Source organism: Agelaius tricolor, unplaced genomic scaffold (assembly GCF_023055355.1).
Source record: "Agelaius tricolor isolate 1412-34295 unplaced genomic scaffold, bAgeTri1.0.p SCAF_13, whole genome shotgun sequence".
NCBI lineage: Eukaryota > Metazoa > Chordata > Aves > Passeriformes > Icteridae > Agelaius > Agelaius tricolor.
Window position 1 is genome coordinate 21351053 of NW_027269273.1, and position 22022 is coordinate 21373074.

Genomic DNA, 22022 nt, shown 5'->3' on the forward strand with positions numbered 1-22022 from the left:
TTAAGATTTTAAACACTGTCAAGATGACTCAGGTGCAATTTAAAAAGAATGCTTTTTGGGGCTACAAAAAATTGAGTACAAAAAATTATTGATAGTTATACTCGTACATAGGCTGTATCTAAAGCCATGTGTTAGACGCCCCCGTGTTTAAAATGCTAGCTGGAAACATATCAAATGCATTATAGAAACACCCTTTAAAAAATTCCAAACCTCATAGATGCTATTTTGGGGAACTGGTACCTGCAGCTATTTTGGGCAACTTAGCTTTGTCCTTAATTTTGATCTTGGGAGAACATAATAAAAAAGTGACTGTTTTCCAGAAGTAAACAAAAAATTTAACGATTCTATGTGGTGCTACAAGTGCTCATGACACTGAATTGCATTGCTTTACTTTGTAGATGTTTATAGAGCCACCCTATGTTGTTTGACTTTTGAAGACTAATAGGTGTAGTAAGCTGGGGTGGCCACAAAACCCCTTATGGTTAAGCCAAAATAGGGGTCATGCCTAGGGCATTTTATCTGCCCTGCTTACACACCCCTGGGGAATTGCATCTCAACAGTTGATTCTCTGTTAATCAATTCACATTAGTGCCTGCCTTTTAGTTTTCACTTTGCTGAATTCCAGGAAAGAAGTTCTTAAACCAAATGCATGCTCTCTCTCACCTAGTCAGAGCTGTTGCATTTCAAGGAGAAATAAGCAGATTTTATTTGCTCTACCAGCTGATAAGAGAACCTTCGTAAGTAAAGATTCATAGCTAGCAAGCTCAACACAGAACAAGATTCAGTGGTGTGTTTACACAGGTCAGCACTAATATGGGAGGAGAGGACATTTGTGGATTTTTTTCCTCAACTAGCTCCAGAGAAAAACTTATGTGACATTATTCTGCTTTCCTTTTCTTTCTGATTTACTGGGGCTCAACATGATGTGCTTGATAAGGAGACCTGTAGCACTTGCCATCATCACTCCATGCAGTTATCAGTGAGCATGTGGTTTTGTACTGTTCTTGCATTTACAGCTAAAATTTATAACAAGTAGCTACTCACAATAAGCAACTACATGTGAAGGAGGGAAGAGTTATGAACACAAAAATAGCAAATACCTCATTCACAGAAGCAGATCTGGCTTTACATCCAAACCCTAGAGCCACGTCCATTAAGTTACTCTCTAGCATACACACAGATCTTCATACAGAGGATCATCAAAAATAAACTTTATTATCAAACTTAAAATTCACACATTAAACATACAATCTAGACACAAATAATACTGAAAACATTCTCAAACAATAACCATTTCAGGTAATTTGGATGAGTAGCTGGTTGCCATTGTTTTGAATGCTTTTCGGATATTTCTTATACATACACCATCCTGAAATGTCTTTGAATGCTTAGCTGGCCAGTTTTCAATGATATTTTTAAATAGGGGAAAATTTATTTCTATAGAAATAACATTATCTAATTATGAATCAGAGACCCATAATTGTAGTGCTGGGGGAAAAAATATCATAGCCTCTTGAAATACTTAAAAGACATAAATAACTATTGTACATTTACAAGTTTTAAATATTTAAAGGCCTTTGTTACTATAAAAAGTTACTATGTACATATTAAATGCTATATAGGAATCCATTTGGAGGGTTGAGCTCTCAGATTTGGCCACTGAAACCGATGAATTTGGTAGGCAGATTGTCCACAGGGTACACTATGGGGCCCGTTTTCATTGTAGGAGGTCCATTCAGCAGCTGCCAGTCACAGCTCCGAGCCAACTCCACTGTAAATATTTTTAGAAGGACTTTTGCAAACTCTTTGCCCACGCAGCTCCTCAAGCCCCCACCGAAAGGAATGAAACTGAACCTAGAGGAATCCTCTGGAGATGGAGACATGAAGCGATCTGGGTTAAATTCTTCCTTGTTGGTAAAGAGGTCTGCCACATCATGTGTATCACAGATACTGTAAATAACATTCCAACCTTTAGGGATTTGGTAACCCTATAAAAAAGAACAGAAAGGAGATGTGGAGCACCTTGTTGTGTTAAATAACGTGAAGTGACAGAACAGGACACATCAGTGAACCCCACCTCCCCTCCTGGCTTCCTGCAGGTCACTCTAAGGCAGACAGGCTACATGAACACAAAATACTTTGCAGCTGCTCTGAGGAGTTGTGCCCAAACCTTGCTTACATTTAGCTCAAGGGTCTTGAGTGCAATCCGAAATCCTCCGGGAACAGGCGGGCTCAGCCTGAGGGTCTCTTTGATGACACAGCCTGTGTACTTCAGCTGCTCCAAGACCTCCATGTCCAGCTGCTTCTCTTGGTTGGAATTGCACAGTAACCCCTAGAAAGGAAAATGCTGCCATGACATCCATGAACCACACAGCCAGGGCTCCTGGCACTGCAAAGCAGCTGCCCCTCAGCTACAAGCAGTACTTTCCTGCCACCCCTAAAAGCTGGGCACCACCTGGGTCAAAGGGAGCCCTGTCTGGGATACCTGTCCTGGAGGTACCTTCCTCCCACTGCCCCCTCCTGTCAAATGCCTCTGGGGAAGACACAAACCTTGACCTGCAGCTCTTTCCTCACTTTCTGCAGGACTTCATGGTGGAGCCCTAGGAAGGCAATCAGTGACGTGGCAGCACTAGCAGTGGTTTCATGGCCCCCAAACAGCAGCTCTGTGGCAGACTCCTTCAGCTCCTTGTGCAAAGGACAGAAGAGGCATAAACCAGACCTTGAACACTGTACCAGGCCCACTCATCCACTGCAATGCTGTACATCATTCCCAAACTGGAACAGACACCCAGGGGTCTGGACGGAGGTGGTTGGTGGTGCTTATACTCCCTGGGAACCTGTCTTCCCATCCAACAGCCTGACTGCAGCCTCTGCATCCTAGTGCTCAACGCTAGCAGATTTATTTCATGGAGAATGAGAGCATCTCCTGCTCTCCCTTTTGTCCCCACAAGGTAAGTGTGACATTCTTAGGGGGCATGAGGGAAAGAGATAAATCCGGGGGAACCTTACCTGCATGTTGAGCTGCTCGCCGTTACCCTGTGTGTGTTCCATCAGCAGCTGCAGGGCATCCTTGTAGCCCCCCTCAGGCTCCTTGCGGGCCATCTTGGCACGGATGTTCTCCTCGATCTTGGCATGGATGATGTTGCGTGCCCGCAAGCCCTGACCAAGCAGGAGGGAGAGCAGTTTGGGTCTCAGACTGTACTGCCATCCCTGCCCCCCGATTCCCGTGCCCTGGCCGCAGGGGCACCTCTTCCCTGCTGGCCCGCCGTGAGCCTTACCCGGTAGAGCCCACTGAAGGGCACATCGATGGGCAGGGAGAAGAGGTTGCGGATCATCTCCTCGAAGGCCTCGACCAGCTGCTGCTCGCCGTCGGGGCTGGCCTGGCGGGGCTGGAAGCCCAGCAGGATTCTCATGGCAATGCGAAACATGAGGCGCTTCACCTCGGGGTACACGAGCAGGCAGGGCCCGGCGGCGCCCAGCCACCGCGCCAGGCAGGCGCTCACCTCCTCCTGGATGACGGGCACGTAGTGCTGCAGGGCGTCCCGGGAGAAGGCCCGCATGATCACCTGCCCGGGGGGACGAGGAGGAACGGGACAGAGGCTCAGCCGCCGCGCCCCAGGCGACCGCGCCCGCTCCCCGCCCGCCGTCGGCCCGTACCTTTTTGCGGTGCTTGTGCTGCCCGTTGTGGAGGTTGGAGAGGCAGCCCGAGCCTAGGATGGTCCGCACCGAGGCGGGCCACTGCACGGAGACGAGCCGGTGCTCGCCCAGCAGAATGTGCCGCACGTTCTCGGCGCCCATCACCCGTACCGTGGGCCGCCCAAAGAGGTGAGTCTTGTAGATGAAGCCGTATTTCCTGCGTTTCATCTGCAGGAATTTCCGCCTCTAGACAGGAGATGAGAGGGGGGAAACGATAAATAAATTTTAGACAGCATAAGAGGAAGAGGCAGGGAGAGCAGCTCTTTCCCACCTGGGCACGGGAGCCTGTCAAAGTTGCCGCTCATCTCCCTCCCCTGCAGCCCGAGGAGCTCTGGCTCCAGAGAGGCGCCTCTCCGTTCCCCGCGCCATCGCCTGGCCTTACCTGCAGCACCAGCTGCAGCGTCTCCCCGAAGAAGGGGAGCCCCATGGTGCCCGGGGGCAGCGGGAGCGGGCAGCTGGGGTCGCGGCTGCTCACGCAGTACAGGTCCCAGAGCTTGACGGCAGCCAGAAAGAGTAGCAGGGGCAGCAGAAAGGTGCACAGGGCGCTGGCGACTAGGGCGGAGAAGCCCATGACTGGGGAGCGACTCCCACCCAGCCCCCCGGGAGCTCTGAGTGCGCGGGCTGGGCTCGCCGCGGGCCGCCTTTTATACCCTTCCCAGGTTGCTGCCCACCCCTACCTTGGTCCGATAAATTAGTTCACCCAAAGTTCATCTTTAATTGCGGATTGCGGCCTGGCTCCTCCCCTCGAAATCTTTAACTATTTGCTTTGCGTAGTGCATCCTACCCGCCGCAGACGGCTGCCGGGGAAGGAAAGGTGCTGTCGGGGGCGGCGGCAGCGGCTCCGGGCTCGCTGACCCTGCACCGCGCTCGGTGAGTGGGCTGCGGAACGCCGCCGACAGCTGACAGCCGGTGGTCGGCCACCACTACCTCCTCGTCTCGGATTTATCGCCGATGCTCGTTCGAGACCAGCGGCTGCACCCAGAAATTCCCGCGCCGGCACCCGGCGGCCCGGCTGTCCGGTCACCTACCCCGCGGCGCTGCCGCCCGGCTCCGATGCGCTCTGCGGAGCTCCTTCGTCCGCCCGCCACCGTTGTCGGCTGGGAACGGCGATGTAGCGGCCGGACCCGGGAGACACCGGGCCAGGACCGTGGGGCGGCCGGAGCGGACGGTCCCCCGCGCTGGGGCAGCCTGGAGACCCTCTGAGCAGAGCCGCCGGGGCATCGGCGGAGGAGCCTCCGCTGTCCCCTGGTTCACCTCGAAAGACATGGCTTGTATTTCTGCCGGCCGTGGAGCAAGGAGCCGCCGGCAGCAATCCGTCTCAGCCTCCCGATGCAGGTTCAAGCGCGGGTCACCGAGGGAAAAGAAGGTGAGCGCGGAAAGGAAACACCAAACTCGCCGTTCCCAGCTCCTCTCCCCGGGATCCACTGCCCACCCTCGCCTGAGGCTCTCCGGCATCCCGTCGGGGCTGCCGCGGCCGGGAAGAGGCGGTCGGCACGGCCGGGCACCCCGCCTGCAGCCGCGGCGCGGAGGGGCGGGCGGGCACCGGCGCTGCTCTCCGGACGGGAGCGGCGGCTCCGGGCAGCGGGAGCGGGGCGGCGGGAGGGCGGCGCTGGCTGGGGCGGCTGCTGCTGCCGGCGCAGGAGCCGCTGGGGAAGGGGCGCCCGGCGCGGACCGCGGCTGCGGGGCGCGGAGCTCTCCGCCGACCACGGCTGAGGCCAATACACTTTTTTTTTTCTTTACTGTTTTTATCTTTTCCCTCCCTGTTACTTTTGCATTCTTGTTCCCTCAATAACCTCAATAAACCTCAGCTCAATAAACGCTGGAAGTTTTGTGTGTGCGTCTGTGTAGGGGAGAGGGAGATGTCGCTTTTAATTATTATTTTTCTAACAATCAACGCATCACACGAGACCCGCCCTCCTCTTACGATGCCTTGTTGGAGCGGGGCTCCCGCCTCCGCAGCCCCTTGCCCAGGAGGGAGCCCCCCGGACGGTACTGCCCCGGTAGCCCCTCGGGGTTCGCTGCGGGCCCGGCCGGCGCTGGCCGGGAGCGGCGGCCGCGCCCTGACCCGGCGCTCTCCCCTTGCCGGGCGCTGACCTGCTTGTGACCTACAACACGGACCGTGACATCTGCGTGAACCCGGCCGGCAACCGCGCCAAGTTCACTGTCTATCAAAATAACGAGATACGGTGGCCTGAGCAGCGATAATTGCCACAGGAAGGCTTTATTATCTTCCCAGCTGTGTATTCCCCAGCCATCGGCTTGAAAAGAATCAAATGGTAAAGAGTGAAAGGGATAATTAAAAACATCTTGGAAGGAGGTCAAGAAATTAACAGCCTAATATGAACAAACTTTGATTACAAGTAACAATTATTACACTTCATTTGTAAATGGTCGTGTTTATCTGCAAACAAAATCAGTTTATCGGTTTCTTTTTGCTTCTTTTTTTTTTTTTTTAACTAGATTCATGTTACATTTTTCAGCGGGCTTGCTGGCGCTCAGGGTAATTTTTAAGTGCCCTGCTGGAGGAGCCCTGACCTTCCTGCCCAGGGTGCTGGACGCTGCAGGCCCAGCCCTGCCCAAGTCCTGCCCGCGGTGAGACCCTGAATCGCCTGCGGTCTCAGCCAGCCAGTAGCTCCTGCTAATTAAAGTTAGTCATTGCCACTTGCAGCCACCATCTACTGATTTCACCTCTGATAGGCAAAAAGATTCACCTTTCAGGACAAGGTCAGGAGGGCCAGAGGCTTTGGTTCACTACAGGGTCGACTTGCCAATAGCACTTAACTCAGCCCTGCAGTTCAACCTTTTCCAGATTTGACCTGTCACGTTTGGGAGCCAGGTTTCTGCCCGAGGTAGCGTGGTGGTCACTGCAGTGCCCCAGCACGGCCAGGCAAGGGGGATTGGCCAGGGCAAGGCCATCTCTAGCACCCAAGCAGAATGATGATAGAGTTTCAGGAGCCTGGAGAGCTCCCCAGAGCCTTTCCAAAGGGACACTGTCTTCGTGCTATGTTTTGGCCTTCACAGGCCAAGCTGGTTCGTCACACAGAGCACATGGACACCACACCAGGCATGGGGTGCTCTGGAGGGACAAGGAGGATTATTTTCCCACTGCATTCACACAGAATGCATGACAGTGGGGAATAGAAGTGAAGCTGAAAGAAATTTATACACGTGTTGTTGTGGATCAAGGACCTGTGCCCAGCTCTGTTCTCAGTACACAAACAACAGGACTCACTTTATTTTACATGGGAGAGAAATACCCTGTAGGGGTACTCAAAAGCCATCTACAAGGGTGCCCTCAGCACCCACGTTTAGCCTCGGGTACCACCCCCTGGATAGATGCATGGAACTGCTGTCCTGACACTTTTCCTGGCAGAGCTGGGCTGACAGAGGTGACAGTCAGTCTGGCCAGCCAGCCAGCTACCACAGGGCCTGTGGCACCTTGCAAATGTCCCCTGTGCAATGTGAACAGCATCATCAGGAACAAGGGACTTTGTACCACAAATCAAACACATTCAGAAATTTCCGTTTTCTAAACATTTGTTCTCCAAAGCCCCGTCCCCTGCTTCAGTCCAATCCCATGAGCAGGTTGTGGCTGGGGAGAACATCCTGGCAGGAACTCAGAGATGGTTTCATGGCAGACCCCAAGCAGCAGCACAGTGCAAAAGCACAACATACACAGCTGCTACTAGTGGGTGAACGAGACATATCCTCCTTGTGCCAGCTCTAATGGGAAGTGCATGAATGAGATTAAATATTTACAATAAAAACCACTTTACACCCTATTATTTTAGCTAGAGCTGATGCTGGGGATTGGGCAACTCTGGCTTGTGTTTTCCTGCAGAGCACCCCACCTCCCTCTTTTTTCATCTAAAAAGCTACAGTGTGCAGGATGTTTGTCCTGCCTCTCCTATAACACACCTACAGGAGATAACTCTGGGAGTCTTAGCTGTGGGTCTGGGAGTTTTGCTCCCCATCTCTGGTAGCTGGAGGCCTGTATGGGACAGGGGCTGACTGAGCCCCCATGGCATATGCACCCTGCCAGCATCTTCAGCAGGTTTTGCCCCAGTGCTCAGGAGTGCTCTGCAGGACACCCTACTGCAGCACCCTGCACACCCTACCAGCCTGTACACCAGGAGAGGAAAATAGGAAGACCTTTAAGGTTTTGTTCAGCAGTAACCCAGCAGCATTCCCAGCCTGGGGCAGCAGAGACCTGCTCCTGGCAGCTGTGGCAGGGCATCGGCCCCAGGGCTGAGGGGAGCAGTGCACCCCTCACCGTCTCAGGCCTCGTGGCCTTGGCTGGGCTGCAAGGGGTGGAAGTAGAGCTGCAGCCCATCGTCGACAGGGTGCACGATGGGCACGGTCTGCATGCTGGGGTAGCCAGGGGTGGCCAGCTCCCAGCGGGCCGTGCTGACCAGCTCGATGGCCAGCAGCTTGAGGATGGCCTGGGCCAGCTCCTTCCCGATGCAGCTCCGGGCCCCTCCGCCGAAGGGGATGTAGTGGAAGCGGCCCGCAGCCTCCGGCCGGCCGGCGCCAAAGCGCTCGGGGTCAAAGCTGCTGGGGGGGCTCTGGTAGACAGCTGCTGTCTCATGGGTGTCACGGATGCTGTACATGACGCTCCAGCCTTTGGGGATCTGGTATCCCTGGGGAAGGCAGAGAAGAGGGAGGAGAGGACTGTTACATACCTGTGCTACTGCAGGGTGAGCAGAGGGTGCCTGCAGACAGCCCCACTGCACTTCCCACCTGCTCTACAGTTCCTTTTCTCCCCAGCCCAACTGAGACTCACAGAGGCTGCTGCTGACATTTCCCCTCGAGCTACGCTGCCAAGCACCACCACTGCGCGGGACACAGGGTGCTTGCTCACAACGGCAGGCAGCAGCTCTTTAGCAGCCTGCTGGAGTGCGGGACACTTACATCGAGCTCAAAAGTCTGCAGTGCCGTCCTGTAGCCTCCGGAGACTGGGGGCAGCACTCGCAGCACCTCCTTAATCACACAGTCCAGGTAGCGCAGGCGGCTCAGCTTCTCCAGGCTGATGTCTGCGGTGCAGTGACAGCTTTGCCCTGGTGGTGCCGGGAGCTGGGGGCCGGGGCAGGGGGTGCTCTGGGGCACAGTGGGCTCCAGCACGGCACTGGGCTGGAGGGAATCTTCCTCCACCGGGGCTGGGGGCTGGCTCTGGTCCTTGTGAATGTCGTTGGCCATGGGGGGGGAAAGTGGTTTCTCTCTGTCCCTGCTCTGGATGGTCAGGGTGTCTAGGCAGGGTCCTGCAGGGCGGCACTCACTCTGCTGGTACAAGTCATGGGACATCAGCTCCTGCCTTATTTTTTCAATCACTGAGGGGTGCTTCAATAGCAGGAGGATCAGAGAGGTGCTAGCACTAGCCGTGGTGAAAAAAGCAGCAAATATGAGCTCAATTGCTGATTCCTGGGAGAGGAATGAAAATTACAAGTTTGAATAACATTTCAAAGAAATTGTGTCAGACTGTTCTCACCTTTTGCAGGTTTCGCCCCTGTGCAGGGGGCCCTGGCCCCCACTCTGCTCTCCCTAAACCCACACCCATCCTGGGTTGGCAGGGACCAAAGCATTTCTGTATGAACTGGACATCCACTTGCCAAGTGACTGCTGCAGAAGCACAGCTGGAATGAGTACACATTACCTCCAATCCAGCTCTTCTGAGCTTTCCTCACAAGATTTACCAATTTTAAGGCAGCGCTTTACCATGCATTATAGCACATTGAGTGAAGTCCATTTCAAGTATTATGCTTTTTATCATCATCTGCCAATTCCCCTCTGCGCCCAACTTTTACTTTTCTGTCCAGGCAGTGGATATGGGCAGTGGTTTATGCACAAATTTTAGGTGTGCTGGCAGCTAAATGGGTTGCATTTGATCCATCTCCAGTTGTGACTGATCTTACCTGGGAGGGGACTCAAGGCAAGAGTCAAAAGCATGAAGGCCTCTCTGCTAGAGCAGGTCAGCCTGGGAAGTGCTGTAGCCAGCAGGGAGCACACACCAGGCAAAGGACTTGGTTGCTTTTCAAGCTGTACAGAGTTCCCAAAAGCTCCACAGCAGAGCTATCCATAACAAGTTAGGAAGTTACTCAGCTCAGATACATGGACCACAGCACAGCCAAATCTGTAATGTGTGTCTTGTCCAAGGTCAGGGGTCCCCTCGCAGCCCCCCAGCCTTTTTGGGACTGTCTGCAGGGTCTATATGGAACAGCACATGCCAGGCTGCTGGGGGCTGTTTGCAGCACCCTCTGACCAACTTTTGCAAATGGTTTCCCAAAAGTTAAGGGTTGCCCATGGCATGACACATCTCTGACAGCAAACATAATGCTCAACCTACAGCACCATCTGAAGGTGCCAGTGGCTCCACAACACAGGGCTGGGAGTGCTGAGGCCAGAGACAAAAGCCAAAGAGAAGGCAAAGGGAGGAGTACCAGGAACTGTCCCCTTGGAAGGCCTGGGACCTGACTGGTATTACAGAGCACTAATGGCTCCAGCCCAGGGGCAAAATCCCACAGGGACACAGAGCAGTTTCCTTTCACATGACTGTGTCTGGACTTTAAATTGTTCTGACACAGTCGGTTCTAAAGAGGTGAAGCCACAAACACAGAGAAGAAGATTTGAAGACTGAAGGTACTTGGATTCAAATCTGATAAAGTTAGGGATAATGTAACAAAGATGACTCTTTGCTACCATCCCTAGTGCCATATATTGGCTGGTCTAGATGCTTTGCCAAAGTGCAGCTCTCAAGGGCATCTTTCAGCTGAAATAAAACCCCTGGAACAACAGATCCCTGTCAACCCCTATCACACCTCCTGCAGGCATTAGCAGGAATTTTTACATTCACAAGTAACAGACACAGATGAAAAGAAACCTCTCAGTTCCACCACATGCAATTAAACCCCAAGACATTTCAATAGCATGCAAGGAATTTAGGGCAAGTTCTTAGGTTTGAAATAACAGCCCTTATGCTCTTTGCATCAACCTCTGACAGTGCTGCTGCAGAATGTGTGCCACAGCTGCTGTCACAACTTTCCCTCCCTGCCACTGCAAGGCCAGCAGAACCAGTGACTGGAAGGCAGGATATTCCCAAGCTTCTTCATCAGTACTGTGCCTGTCCTGGGAGGCAGAATGGGCAGCATTACACCCAGCCAGTGACAGCATTTTTATACAGGATGGGTTTTTTAAATCTTCCCAAGGTTTAAAATATTTTAAAACAGTATTGTTGGCAAAGCAACATCTTTTTAATGACCTTTACATTTCAAGGGCCCTGGTGAGTTCATAGCAGCAGTACAAATCACAGTGTATTTAGAAAAATTTCTGGGAAAAGTCTCTTTTCAGATCGTTTGAACAAAAGGCAGATTAGTGACTAGCTTGTGCCAGTGTCTGAAGTGTTTGTCAAAGACAGATATATCCACAACTCTGAGACAGCTTTGGACTTTTTATTCAATTACACTGCTTCATTAAATGAGACCTCTACTACTGTTTTATTAGGGTGGAGAATATTGCCATAATTGCAAGCATAGGCAGTTCAGTTTGAAAGTAATTTTGTTAAATACAGAAATTTTCTAACCATGAAGGTACATTACAACAAATGAATATGTTATAATTTGAATCAGCTGGCCCAAGGTTGCTGCCATGTTACTCAATCTGTGTTAGATTTAATATCTCCTTATTCCATTTGTGGTCAGAGTCAGGGATATGATGAGAGATTGTGAAATTATTCTTGCATAATATTACTGTGAATACTAACAGAGATTAATTAATCTTAATCAATCACATTTTGAATCTGTCAATTATTTTTAAGAATCACAGTATAATAAAAAATTTTAGATTAAATAATGTAATAAAATTTATTTAGTAATATGTACTAGTTCTAATTATATCTAATGTTGTTCAAAGCTTTTCAAATATTTTAGATTTAGAGATTGCATTTTTACAAAATATTTATAAAACATTAGTCTTTGGATAGTTATCCTGAAATACTTAAATAAATAGTAAAACTACCTTTAAACTATACTCAAATACTTTAAAATCATATCCAGCTGCTGTACCCATGCAAAACTGCTTCAAAACTTGTTATATAAATGCAATGCCATCTATCATTCACTGATACCATGTGATCTGGAACTATGAATGATGCAGTACTAAAGACTAATTTTTTTCCCAAGATCTTTGGCAAAATACTCATCACATTCACTTGGTGGTTTTGGCTCAGTAAGGACTACTGGGTTCATCCCTATGTCACAGCCATACATCACATTCATCATAGCAACCCACAAGCTACATGATCGGATGAATGAGGAGGTGATAGGGAATGACCTGGAATCCATTGCTGCATCCCTAGACCTATTCTGGTTAATCACCCCAGAAATTTCTGGGCTCACAGCCCTGAGGAGTCCAGTGATGTGATCTACACCCTGCCCTGGGTGCTGGGCTGTGTTTGAGAAGCACACAAGTAGCTCTGAATATTTCCAAGAGAGTGTCCTGGAGGTTACTGAGTGCACAGACGTGCAGAGCCTTAACACAGCCATATAACCCTACCAGCATCCTACATTGGGCTAAGGCTGGTGGCCCTGAAGAGGAAAGGTAGAAGGGCATTCATTCCCTTTTAACAGGTCCCTTCTATGGCAAAGAGACACAAGACTACAAGGGCATAAGAGTGTGCTGAGTGCAGGAGCTGGTGTCCTCACTGCTGCTGGGAGGGGGGCAGGAGCCAGCGGCTGGGGGTGGTCCCCAGCTCCCCACAAGCCTCCTCCTGGCCCTCAGCCCACATCCCTCAAACAGCCACTGAGTCAGGAGTGGCACTGCAAGGCAGAGGCTCTCCTTACCTTTAGCTCCTGCATGGTGAATTCTTTGCCATGCTCCTTGGCACTGTTCATTATGAAATCCAGAGCATCGCTGTGGTCTTCTGGGTTGTTTCTCTGCAATTTTTCCTGTATAGCCTTCTCCATAAACTTATGTAGCATGTCCCGTGCTTTGATTCCCTGTGAGAGGCACACACAGTTCAGGAGAACCTTAGGAACTGTCCCCCTCTCTAGAGAGACCAGGGGAACCCAAGTGTAGCAATCCTTAATCCCAGGACCTGTAACAGCAAGAACTGTTTAATCTGCTGCCCAGCCCCAGAGCCTTGCAAGAGGCAGCAGTCTGGGGGGAAATGCTGCACCTTCTGTTGCCTTGCTGTTGTGAATCAAATGCAACAAGTCCCAAGAAATTCTCTGGGAGGAAAAGACAACAGTAAACCCATGCTACCACGTTCAGAGGCATCTGCACTGGACAAATCTACAGTTGTGTCAGGTCCAAAGGAAGCTTATTCCAAGGGAAAAGAAAAGGTAACAAGAAAACTGAGTCCAGACAGCAAGGCACAAATGGTTTTACATGGGAATAGTGGATAAAGACACATTAATCACAGTCAGCTCATCTTCAGGTGTGTTGCACTCCTGAAGTGCAGTGCAGCAAAACATTCCTGTAAGATCTCAGCAAGTCAAGTGATCAGCAATGCCTTTGCAAAGTGGGATGATGGAGTCACACTGTACTACTCTCTATAACTATGTCTCCTGCAAAAGCCACAAGGACCAGAAATTTGAAGTTAAAAATAGCCATGGCCAGATATTGGGAAGAAGATACAAAGGCTTAGATTTGAGGTGGGAAGGATTGGACAAAGTAAACAGGGCAGGGAGCGAGGTGAATGACAAGGGGACCTAAAGGCAAGTTGAAGATGTTGGTCTGGGGCCAGACACGCTTTGGCTGACCTGAAAGAGGGCAGGGGGATGAAAGCTCATACTGGTGACAACCTGCAAAGGGAAACTGGACAGGGAAAACAAGAGCTTTGATGAAGAGTAGCAGAGAGGCTGGGGGAGAACTGAGACTGTTTAGGTAAGGTGATCCAACAGGGCAGAGCTCACAGTGGAAATAAGAGATGAGGGAAGACCTGTCTAAAGCAGACAGGAGACTTCAGCTGTGGCAAGGATGGAGAACCCAAAGATAGAGGAGGGAGGAATGTGAGAGGAAGAATGGTACCCAGGACCTATACCTAGAGCAGGAGTGTGGAGAGGCAGGCAAAGAGGGACAGAGCAGCAGGGAAGAAACTGCAGGTTGAAAGAGGCAGAGGAGACTGTCCCTCTCCCTGGGCTGTCTCTGGGCTGCTGGACTACAAGGGACCGAGGACCATAAGACAGTCTTAAATTCTCAGCCTGCCTGAGTTTCAGAGGAGGTGCTAAGCTGAGGTGTGCTGTGCCCACCTGTCTTTGTGCTTATGCCCACAGACGCCTCTGCCATGGGCTGACATGAGTTCAGATGGGATAGGGTCAGACATGATGGACTCACCAGAGGCAACATATGGGATGAGGGAGAAGAGGAGCCCTATGCTGAATAATGAGCTGGAGCCAGTGCCCAGAGGTGTTGGAAGCCAGCCAAAAGCAGGTGAGAAGTGCAGAGAGAAGGGGAAATGGCTGGGTAGGTAAGACACCACACCCTGACCTAGAATGGGGTGTTGCAGATGTCCTGGCCCATCAGAAATGTCCCTTGGTGGACCTAAGGACAGGGGGTCTGTGCCGCCAGGGCCCAGGCCCTGCCCTCGGGCAGAGGGAGCAGTGCAGGCGGCAGTACCTTGCGCAGCCCACTGAAGGGTAGGTTGAGGGGCAGGGAGAAGAGGTTCTCCACCAGCTGTTCAAAAGTTTTGGCCAGATCCTTGAACTGCTTTTCCTCCAGGCAGAGCCCCAGCAGAATCCGAGCTGCAATGCGGAAAGTTAAGGTTTTAGTGGAGGAATAAACTGCGATAGAGCCTGGCTCCATGCACCAGCCCCGCAGCTCCCAGCTCACAACCTTCTGGATCCGCGGCAGGTAGCTCTCCAGGGCGGCACGGCTGAAGACTCTGGCCAGGATCTAGGAGGAGAAGGGGGAAGAGAGGCAGGTAGTTAAAGCAGGGGGGGCACACATGCCACCGAGGCCAGGCCTGGGCACTGCCTCGGCTGTGTGCCCTGTCGGGGTGGCTGTGAGGCTCACCTTGCGGCGCTGGCGGTGCAGGTCACCAGTGGAGCTGAGCAGAGTGTGCGAGCCCAGGATGATCTGGGTGCTTTGGGGCCACTGTGTGCTCACCAACGTGTGCTCACCCAGCAGAATCTTGCGGATGTTCTCAGCGCCTGTCACCCGCACCACAGGCCGGCCCAGGAGGTGGGTCTTGAAGACATTTCCGTACCGCTCCCGCCGAGAGCTGTGGAAGCGGGAGCCCTGGGGACGAGCTGCGGGTCAGCCCGTGGCTCCCGCCAGCCCCTTCCACCCCGCCCCGTCCCCCGGCGCCTCACCTGGAGCAGCCAGTGCAGAGTCTCCCCGAAGAAGGGCCAGCCCATGGAGCCCTTGGGCAAGGGCAGGGCGCTGGCGCGGTCCCGGCTGAGGCTCCAGCGCAGCGCCCACAGGTGCCGGCACAGGGTGATTAGCAGAGCCAGGGCCAGCAGCACCAGCGCCGCCGCCTCGGGCCAGGAGGGCCCGGCCGGCATCCTGCTCCGGTGGCGAGGACGGGCCGGGTGCGGCTGTCAGGCTCGGGGCCCCGGCGCCCCGCGACTCGGCTACGGGCGCTGCGCGACGGGCCCTGCCGACTGCTGCCCGCCCGGCCCCGCTCGCCTCCTGCTGCCGGTTCGCCCCTCGGCCACATTTATATAGATATTGGCCACTTACGCCCGATCCACCTTCGGAGATGACGTATCCGCTGCATATTTAAGCAGCGCGGCCAAGTGCGGTGATTGGCGCGGGAGGGCCGGGGACAGCGGCCGAGGGGCTCGAGGCGGCGGGGCAGCCCCCGGGGCCGGGGGCCCGGCGCCCCTCCCGCCCCCGCCCAGCCCCTCGGGGCGCCCCGAGCCGGAGGCGGGACGGCCGCTCCTGGCAGCGGGGAACCTTCTCCGCCCCGCCGGCAGCTCCCGGCGCCCCCTCGGGCCAGCCTGCCCAGGTAGAGTCCCGTCCCGGGCTCCCCCGACCAGGGAGCGCCCCAGCCCTGCTCCGCAGCCCCCAGCGCCCCCCGCTTCCCGGCCTGCAGCGGCAGACGGGGCGGCCCTGCAGCGCTCCCGGCCCGCACCCCGCCGTCGGGGCCGCGCGGATCCCCGGCCGCCTTTCCCGGGGAAAAATCACCAGTGAGTCGGGACCTGCACAGGTCCCGCGAAACCGGCTTCGAGGTGTGCTCCCGTGTGTGAAATTAAACAGGAATACGGGTGAGGTTTATATTACTGTATTTAGACCGTCAATAACTTAAAAATACAGCGAAATGTACAGTATTTTTACACGTTCCATTTGGTTTGTATTTGTTAGACATTCTCTTAAGTGTCTAAAATAGCCAGGAGGGGACAGTGCAAAGAGACCAGTAGTGGGACAAAATGCCAATCGCTGGGATGGGGCTGGCAGGAGAAAGCGCAAACTAACAAACAGATGCGGCACGAAAACAACAGCGGCAAACCTATTCCTTACTGCAACCTGGGATAAAGAACCCGAGATCTTTACAAAAGTACAGTTAGAAATAGTAACCCTGAGGAACAAAACCAAAACGAAACAACATGTCACATTATAAAGAAATCAAATGGTTATTTACATTCACAACCTCAAGATTAAACCTTTTGGAGAACAAAGCCTGCAAGTCCTAATGCTAAATAGATATCAAGTCTAGTTCTCGGGTAGTTTTCAAAGGTACTAAAAATCAGAAGACCTTTTCATACCTCCAGACTACAAAACCTGGTATACAAAATTATGTCCAATCACTTTAGGGCTAATTACATTTAATGCAGGAAAACAATAAGCGGCATCTGAAACACAAGTATCTCAAGCTTAAAAACTTTAAATTAGGATTCAACCAGAAAACAGCAACTAAGGGATCATTGCTCAAATAATTTCTACTCGGAGCAAAATTTTGGACACCATATCTGCAGATATTTAAATAACATATTTACAGTTCAGCAGTTCCATGTACAATACGATTGCGCTGGTTTTTATTGTACAACCTCGTTTTTCACCATTTGTTTACAATATACAAAATAGTATTCGACCCATTAAAAATACGTACAAAGAATTGTTTGTTGAAGACTACATGTACAATCTATCTACTGCATTTTTCCTTTTCTCTGTCAAACAAAAGTCCTAACTGGTATCACCATTTGCTTAGTAGAAATAGTGGATAAGAAACACCTCTTGGTGTGATGAGATACTGTCGATTTAAGAGGCCTACGTGTGCTGGGACATACCATTCACTAAACTCCTAAGTTGTTTTACTACAGTCTCTATTAGCTTCTGCTTGTCACGGTCATTCTTCCTGAACTGAGCAAAAATGTTGTTCTTTTTGCTGGAGTCTTTCATTCTAGAGAAATAAAAAAGCAAATGACAAACACATCAGAAACATAAGTTGAAAACAAAAAACCCGACTATTTAGATTGGTTTACTAATGTTCTTTTGATCTTTCTGCTAATAAGAACTGAAAGATTACAAAACCTGTTCACTATGTGTTCTTAAATTAAACTTCTGCAATGCAGAAGTGCAGAATGTGTTTGTTTCAACAAATACTACTTCACAAATAACCTGTAAGTATTAAACAAATACCCCTTCAGCAGGACCCTGATCCTACCAATTGCCTTAGCAGAGAAGCAAGTCAGAAAACCCGTTAGTATCATCTTCATGGTAAATTCAGACTCAGCGAATGGGTGAATTTTGTTCACCGTCAATAACAGGCATCTATATTGCTGATTTTCCGTACCAACGGATATAAAAACGAAATTCGGGAAATTAGGCAAGTTACAGAAACAATATTTTGTAACAATATAGGCGATACATACCCTCTGTGAACTCTGGAAAAGACATTTTCATCGCAGGCAGGAGAGGAGAGAAAACACTGTTAGAAAGCGTATTTAAACCACAACGTGTTTTGTTTGATGCGGTTTTTACAAGCAGGTTGGTACCGCGCTGCCGGTAACGCGCCCTGCTCACCCTGCCCGCCCGAGACGCTCGCACCGCTTCACCACGGCCAAAGCTCAGCGTCTCCCTTCCCCAGAGCGGCAATTCGGGAGCCGCCGGCTGCTCCCGCGGCCCGGCCCCGCCGCTCCCGGCAGGGCGGCTCCGGCTCCGGCTCCGGCTCCGGCCCCGCTCCGCATCCCCGCGCCGGCAGCTCCGGCCCCGCTTTGCATCCCCGTGCCGGCAGCTCCGGCCCCCGCACTTACTTCTCCAGGAGCGTGAGGGCCGTGCTGGGGTTGACCCGCAGGTACTTGGAGGTGGCCTGCCCGTAGTCAGCCAGGTAGGTGGACCAGTCCCACACCATGAAGAGGTCCAGGAGCTGCGGGGGGAGAGGCGGGTGAGGGAGTGCGGGGAGGCTCTGCAGAGAGAGGCCGGGCGCAGCCCCACGGCGAGCCCAGCCACAACCCCCCTTCACCTGCCCATTTCTTTCTTTAACGTCTCTCACCTCCCTCGATGTGCAGGGAGGCGGCTGTGCAGGTTTGGCCCCAGGAGGGGAAGCTGATGGCTGCACGCTTTAGTATTTAGGAACTCGCTTTACCGTGGGGAGCAAGACAGGGATGCTAGTGTCTGCTGCTTCTCACAATGATTTAAACGAGGTTCAGGTAGTCCAATTAAAGTGAATTAAACACCTCCTGGCTGCAGTGTCCATTATAACTGATCCCTGAAACTCAGAGCCAAGCCCTGGGCACACTTCTGGCCCAAACAAACCCAAACACTTCAGTGGAGGAACAAACTGTCTCCAACCACAGTACTACGCTTGGCTGCAGTTTCAAATCAGGTCTTGGACTCATGATCTGAGAGCTGCTGTTCAACAATAACCCAGCCTGCTTTTACAATCAGATGCAATACTGCACCTCCAGCAGCCAGCACCCTCACGGCCCTCAAAGCCTGATTCCCCCTCCACCATCACGGGGTGCAAGGCCAGGCACTGCTGGGCACCCTGCCCAGGCTGCCAGGGGCCAGGGCACAGGCAGCCCTGCTCGGGGCTGCCTTTCCCACGGCTACCTGCGCGCCAGTGGGCCCCACTGCCATTGACGTCAATGGCGGGGCGCCCCAGCTTCCCCCTGCGTCTGGGGCCTGGCCTTGTCCCACTGCTGAGGGCTAACAAGGGCTTGTTCTCAGGCCGTCCCGTGTTAGCCAAACCTACTGTTAAAAAAAGCCTTGGGAACCATTAACAGCACTTCGCCCCAGAGCACAGTGCCTGAGGCTGCTCCGCCGAGCTGGGTCCTCAGTGTAACCTAGAACCCTGCTTGCCCAGAGACCTGCTGAATCAGTAACTCCAGAAAGGTGGGCTGGAACTGGATTTTGTGTAACAAAACCACCTGAAAAAAATGTAACAGACTACTGCAAGTCAGTCAATTTTGCTATTTCAAGGAAGAACCGTTCACTTCAAACATTTGCTTCTGCTACGCCTGACCAGAGCTGTTAGAGCTGGGACACAAAAGCAGCAGCCCCTGCTCCCACAGGCAGAGGTGCAGCAGGTGCTCACTCCTCTGACTTCTCAGGCTACACTAAGAGGAGGGCTGCACCCCAGAGAACCTTACCTTGCCTTACTTAAACTTCTCAGTGTGACAAACTGTCAGAAGAGTCCAGCAATGCTCATGCCCAAAATCATAACACCAATTCATTTACAGAAAAGTATACATCCAGTCTTCCCAGATTCAAATTTCAATGCCTCTCTTTTGCAAATTTTTCCACTTCCAAAGCACTTTCTTCTGTTACTTTCAAATATAGTGTCTAATTTAAACACATATTTTTCTAATTAATTACTTCTTCCTTATTTGTAGTGTAATCTTTTAGGACTAGGTAGCAACATTTCCTGGCATTATAATGGACCTCTGACACATCTACTTATATTTTACATTTAACTATTTCATAGGGGTGAAAGGGTATAAAACCCAAGGAGGCAATTTCACTCTCTGCTGACTAGATATCCCTTATAAGCACCAAGGTCAAATTCAATCCCACAAAGCCCTTTCTCAAGATGGACACCACCAATTTCACTGAGTTGCTGAGAACATGCCTTCAGTCACCATGCAAACAGACTTGGGAAGGCTTGATAACTCAGTTGTGAGTTGTGAAACTCACAGCCTCAGTTGCTACTGCATGTTCTCATCACTTGTTATTACTTGTGTGACACAGTTCGGGTGCCAGTCCTCACAGAGGTATTTTAAAGCACAACCAAAAGAGTGGAAAGATAGGACAGGCAGATGCACAAGGCAAGGTGTGAGGATAAAGCTGACAGGAACCCAAATGATATAATCTGGTGATTAATAACTTATTGGTACTTACAGCGCTACTTGCCATGGGCTTCACATGGGACATGGTCCTTAAGGATGGACCCATGTTCCTGCAGTTGTATTCAGTGAGTAAGAAGTGAAAGATTTAATTTCTTATCCCAATAGTACCATTGAAATTGAGGATTCTGGGTAAATCTTAAACAACCCTGAAGCTCATATGGGTGAAAGGTTAACTACGTGGCAGGTAGCTCAAAGGCCCAGACATGCAATCAAATGACACATGCCAGTCAGTCACAGCCCCCTTCCCTCCTTCTGTGCATCTGTTCAGGGGCTGCAGTGTGACAATCATGTCCTGGATCAGGATTAAATGTGGCAGGAAGCTGCAGACACTGCTGGAGCCCAGAGTGCTGCTGTGCACGATTCTGCACTGTGCATTTTGCCCCATCACAGCTGCAGTTCTGCACCATGGCACACTGCTGTATGCAGTGGGCTTGGACAGCAAATACTGCATGCAGTGGGGTGGGGAAGAGCTGCCTGGTGTGCAGCTCTTGGGATCTGTGTCCTGGCCATTCCTATCACCTACATCTGCCCTGGCACCCAGGCTCAGTGGATGCACAGCCCAATGCTGGTTCTGTGACAGTAGTTTTTACTGCAGCATCTAGGATCAAATCAAGGCCAAGTTAAAGCAACATTTCCCTACTACTGTTTTATTTATTAAAGCTTTCACTATTACTGAGACAATAACTGAAAATTAAATGTATTGTCTAACAAGGAATACCCCACACTGGCATACATGGTCAAACATGGGCAAACAGTAGGTCCTGGCAATAAGCATTTCCCAGCCTCAAAAATCAGTCAAAGACCACAGAGTTTATCACATCATACCAGTGCTACTGGCTACAACTCCTTTAAGGTTAGACTGTGCACAACTTGCCTTGAAATTACAATAGGAAAAATGTTTATTTTGCACATCCATTTTTCCTAAGTTAACATGTGTGGAAAAAACCTGACAGAAAGGCAGTCTCAGCCCTACATAAGGAGCCACCCAAGGGTGTTTAGTCAGAACCAGCTTATCATGCAGCCAAAACATTGTGAAGCACCAAATAAATTAAATATATGTACTCTGCTACCCAAGAACAATGGCACTGCTGTGCTTTTCATCCCATAGTAACCATAAAAAATAAGAATAAGCTCAGACAGGCAATACTATACCCAAGTATTTTATAATGAAGCAGAATATGCTTCCCTAGGAGCAAGGAGCAATTATTCCCTTCTGACTAGGAATAATTTGCAGAGATGTATGTGTGTCTGAGTCATTTGGAAAAAAAAAAAGGAACAAGGAAAAAAAAAAAAGAACAAGCTTTAGCCTTTCCTGTACACCGCAAAGAACATCCTATATATTGTCCACTTACTTACATTTACAAGATACAGTCCACACTTCCACCTTATTTAGAGGATTTTGCTTTTTCTAGAGGTGTGATATAAGGGAAACCTTCATCCACCATCTTGGAACCATCAGGGCTGATGATCAGAGAGCAGCACTTTTCTTCTACTATACATGCAACAGTGTTGCTTTCCCAAACCATTACATTATTAGTCACATATATACTTCTAACATTATAGGTAACTTAAGCCTCTGGTTGCTGTACTGCACTTTTATTTTGAATTATACTCTACATTGCTTTGATTTTGTAATTTTCCCTTCATGTGTAGGTATTTTCTAGATGCCTTTTATGTCTAACATTAGGTCTCTTTGTAGAAATAAACATCACTTGGAAAAGAAAAGGTGTTTATGCGTACTTACGTAAAAGTTTATAGTAATTTCTGACATTATACAGGTAACACTGCTATTTTTAATTGGAAGACATTTTAAAAGATACTAAACTATGTTTTGGTTACTCCTACTGTAAGACCTTGTTAGCGAACAGGATCAGTTAAGACAAAACATTATAATACTGATGCTGTGAGAGGAAAAGATCTTAAACTTTTAGGGACAGAATTCTGATTTCAAATAGGGTAATTGCACCTATTCCTCCAAGTTAGTTCTCTAGCGTTTTCCCAGTATCTAGGTGATATGGCCATGTTTGAATAGAAATTACTCTTCAT

General features: G+C 50.7%; 3 protein-coding genes across 5 annotated transcripts in view; all 3 read right to left on the reverse strand.

Annotated features, from left to right (window-relative positions):
- Positions 1–1194: 1194 nt before the first annotated feature.
- On the reverse strand, positions 1195–4848 carry CYP26A1 (cytochrome P450 family 26 subfamily A member 1). Of its 2 annotated transcripts, none has more exons than XM_071439131.1 (7): positions 4725–4848; positions 3658–3882; positions 3279–3566; positions 3010–3159; positions 2551–2685; positions 2180–2332; positions 1195–1988 (listed from the first exon to the last, which is right to left on the reverse strand). In XM_071439131.1, exons 2-7 carry the CDS (start codon positions 3862–3864, stop codon positions 1647–1649), a joined length of 1275 nt encoding a protein of 424 aa, XP_071295232.1. In that variant the 5' UTR covers positions 3865–3882; positions 4725–4848; the 3' UTR covers positions 1195–1646. The 2 variants fall into 2 exon arrangements, with proteins under 2 accessions (XP_071295232.1, XP_071295231.1); XM_071439130.1 differs by lacking the exon at positions 4725–4848 and adding an exon at positions 4079–4584.
- Positions 4849–7973: 3125 nt separating this feature from the next.
- Positions 7974–15191, reverse strand: CYP26C1 (cytochrome P450 family 26 subfamily C member 1). Its single transcript, XM_071438364.1, has 6 exons — positions 15000–15191; positions 14701–14925; positions 14305–14580; positions 12528–12683; positions 8608–9114; positions 7974–8336 (listed from the first exon to the last, which is right to left on the reverse strand). The coding sequence occupies exons 1-6, from the start codon at positions 15189–15191 to the stop codon at positions 7974–7976; spliced, it is 1719 nt and encodes a 572-aa protein (XP_071294465.1).
- A 706-nt stretch (positions 15192–15897) lies between these two features.
- Positions 15898–22022, reverse strand: part of EXOC6 (exocyst complex component 6) — an 85831-nt gene continuing 79706 nt past the window's right edge. For both annotated transcript variants that reach the window (XM_071439132.1, XM_071439133.1), the window contains 3 exons: positions 17883–17995; positions 17502–17513; positions 15898–17029 (listed from right to left, as the gene is read on the reverse strand). In XM_071439132.1, the coding sequence (XP_071295233.1) occupies positions 16897–17029; positions 17502–17513; positions 17883–17995 (258 nt within the window). In that variant the 3' untranslated portion in view covers positions 15898–16896. The remainder of the gene's footprint in view (positions 17030–17501; positions 17514–17882; positions 17996–22022) is intronic.

Excerpts from the sequence above, each read along its gene's own strand:
- CYP26A1 (XM_071439130.1), bottom strand. The coding sequence starts at position 4,267 with ATGGGCTTCTCCGCCCTAGTCGCCAGCGCCCTGTGCACCTTTCTGCTG. Across the intron at positions 2,686-3,009 it reads GCGAGCAGCTCAACATGCAG|GAGCTGAAGGAGTCTGCCAC; the intron begins GTAAGGTTCCCC and ends CCTTTGCACAAG. Across the intron at positions 2,333-2,550 it reads GGAAAGAGCTGCAGGTCAAG|GGGTTACTGTGCAATTCCAA; the intron begins GTTTGTGTCTTC and ends TTTCCTTTCTAG.
- CYP26C1 (XM_071438364.1), bottom strand. The coding sequence starts at position 15,191 with ATGCCGGCCGGGCCCTCCTGGCCCGAGGCGGCGGCGCTGGTGCTGCTG. Across the intron at positions 14,926-14,999 it reads CTCTGCACTGGCTGCTCCAG|GGCTCCCGCTTCCACAGCTC; the intron begins GTGAGGCGCCGG and ends GCTCGTCCCCAG. Across the intron at positions 8,337-8,607 it reads TGCAGACTTTTGAGCTCGAT|GGATACCAGATCCCCAAAGG; the intron begins GTAAGTGTCCCG and ends TGCCTTCCCCAG.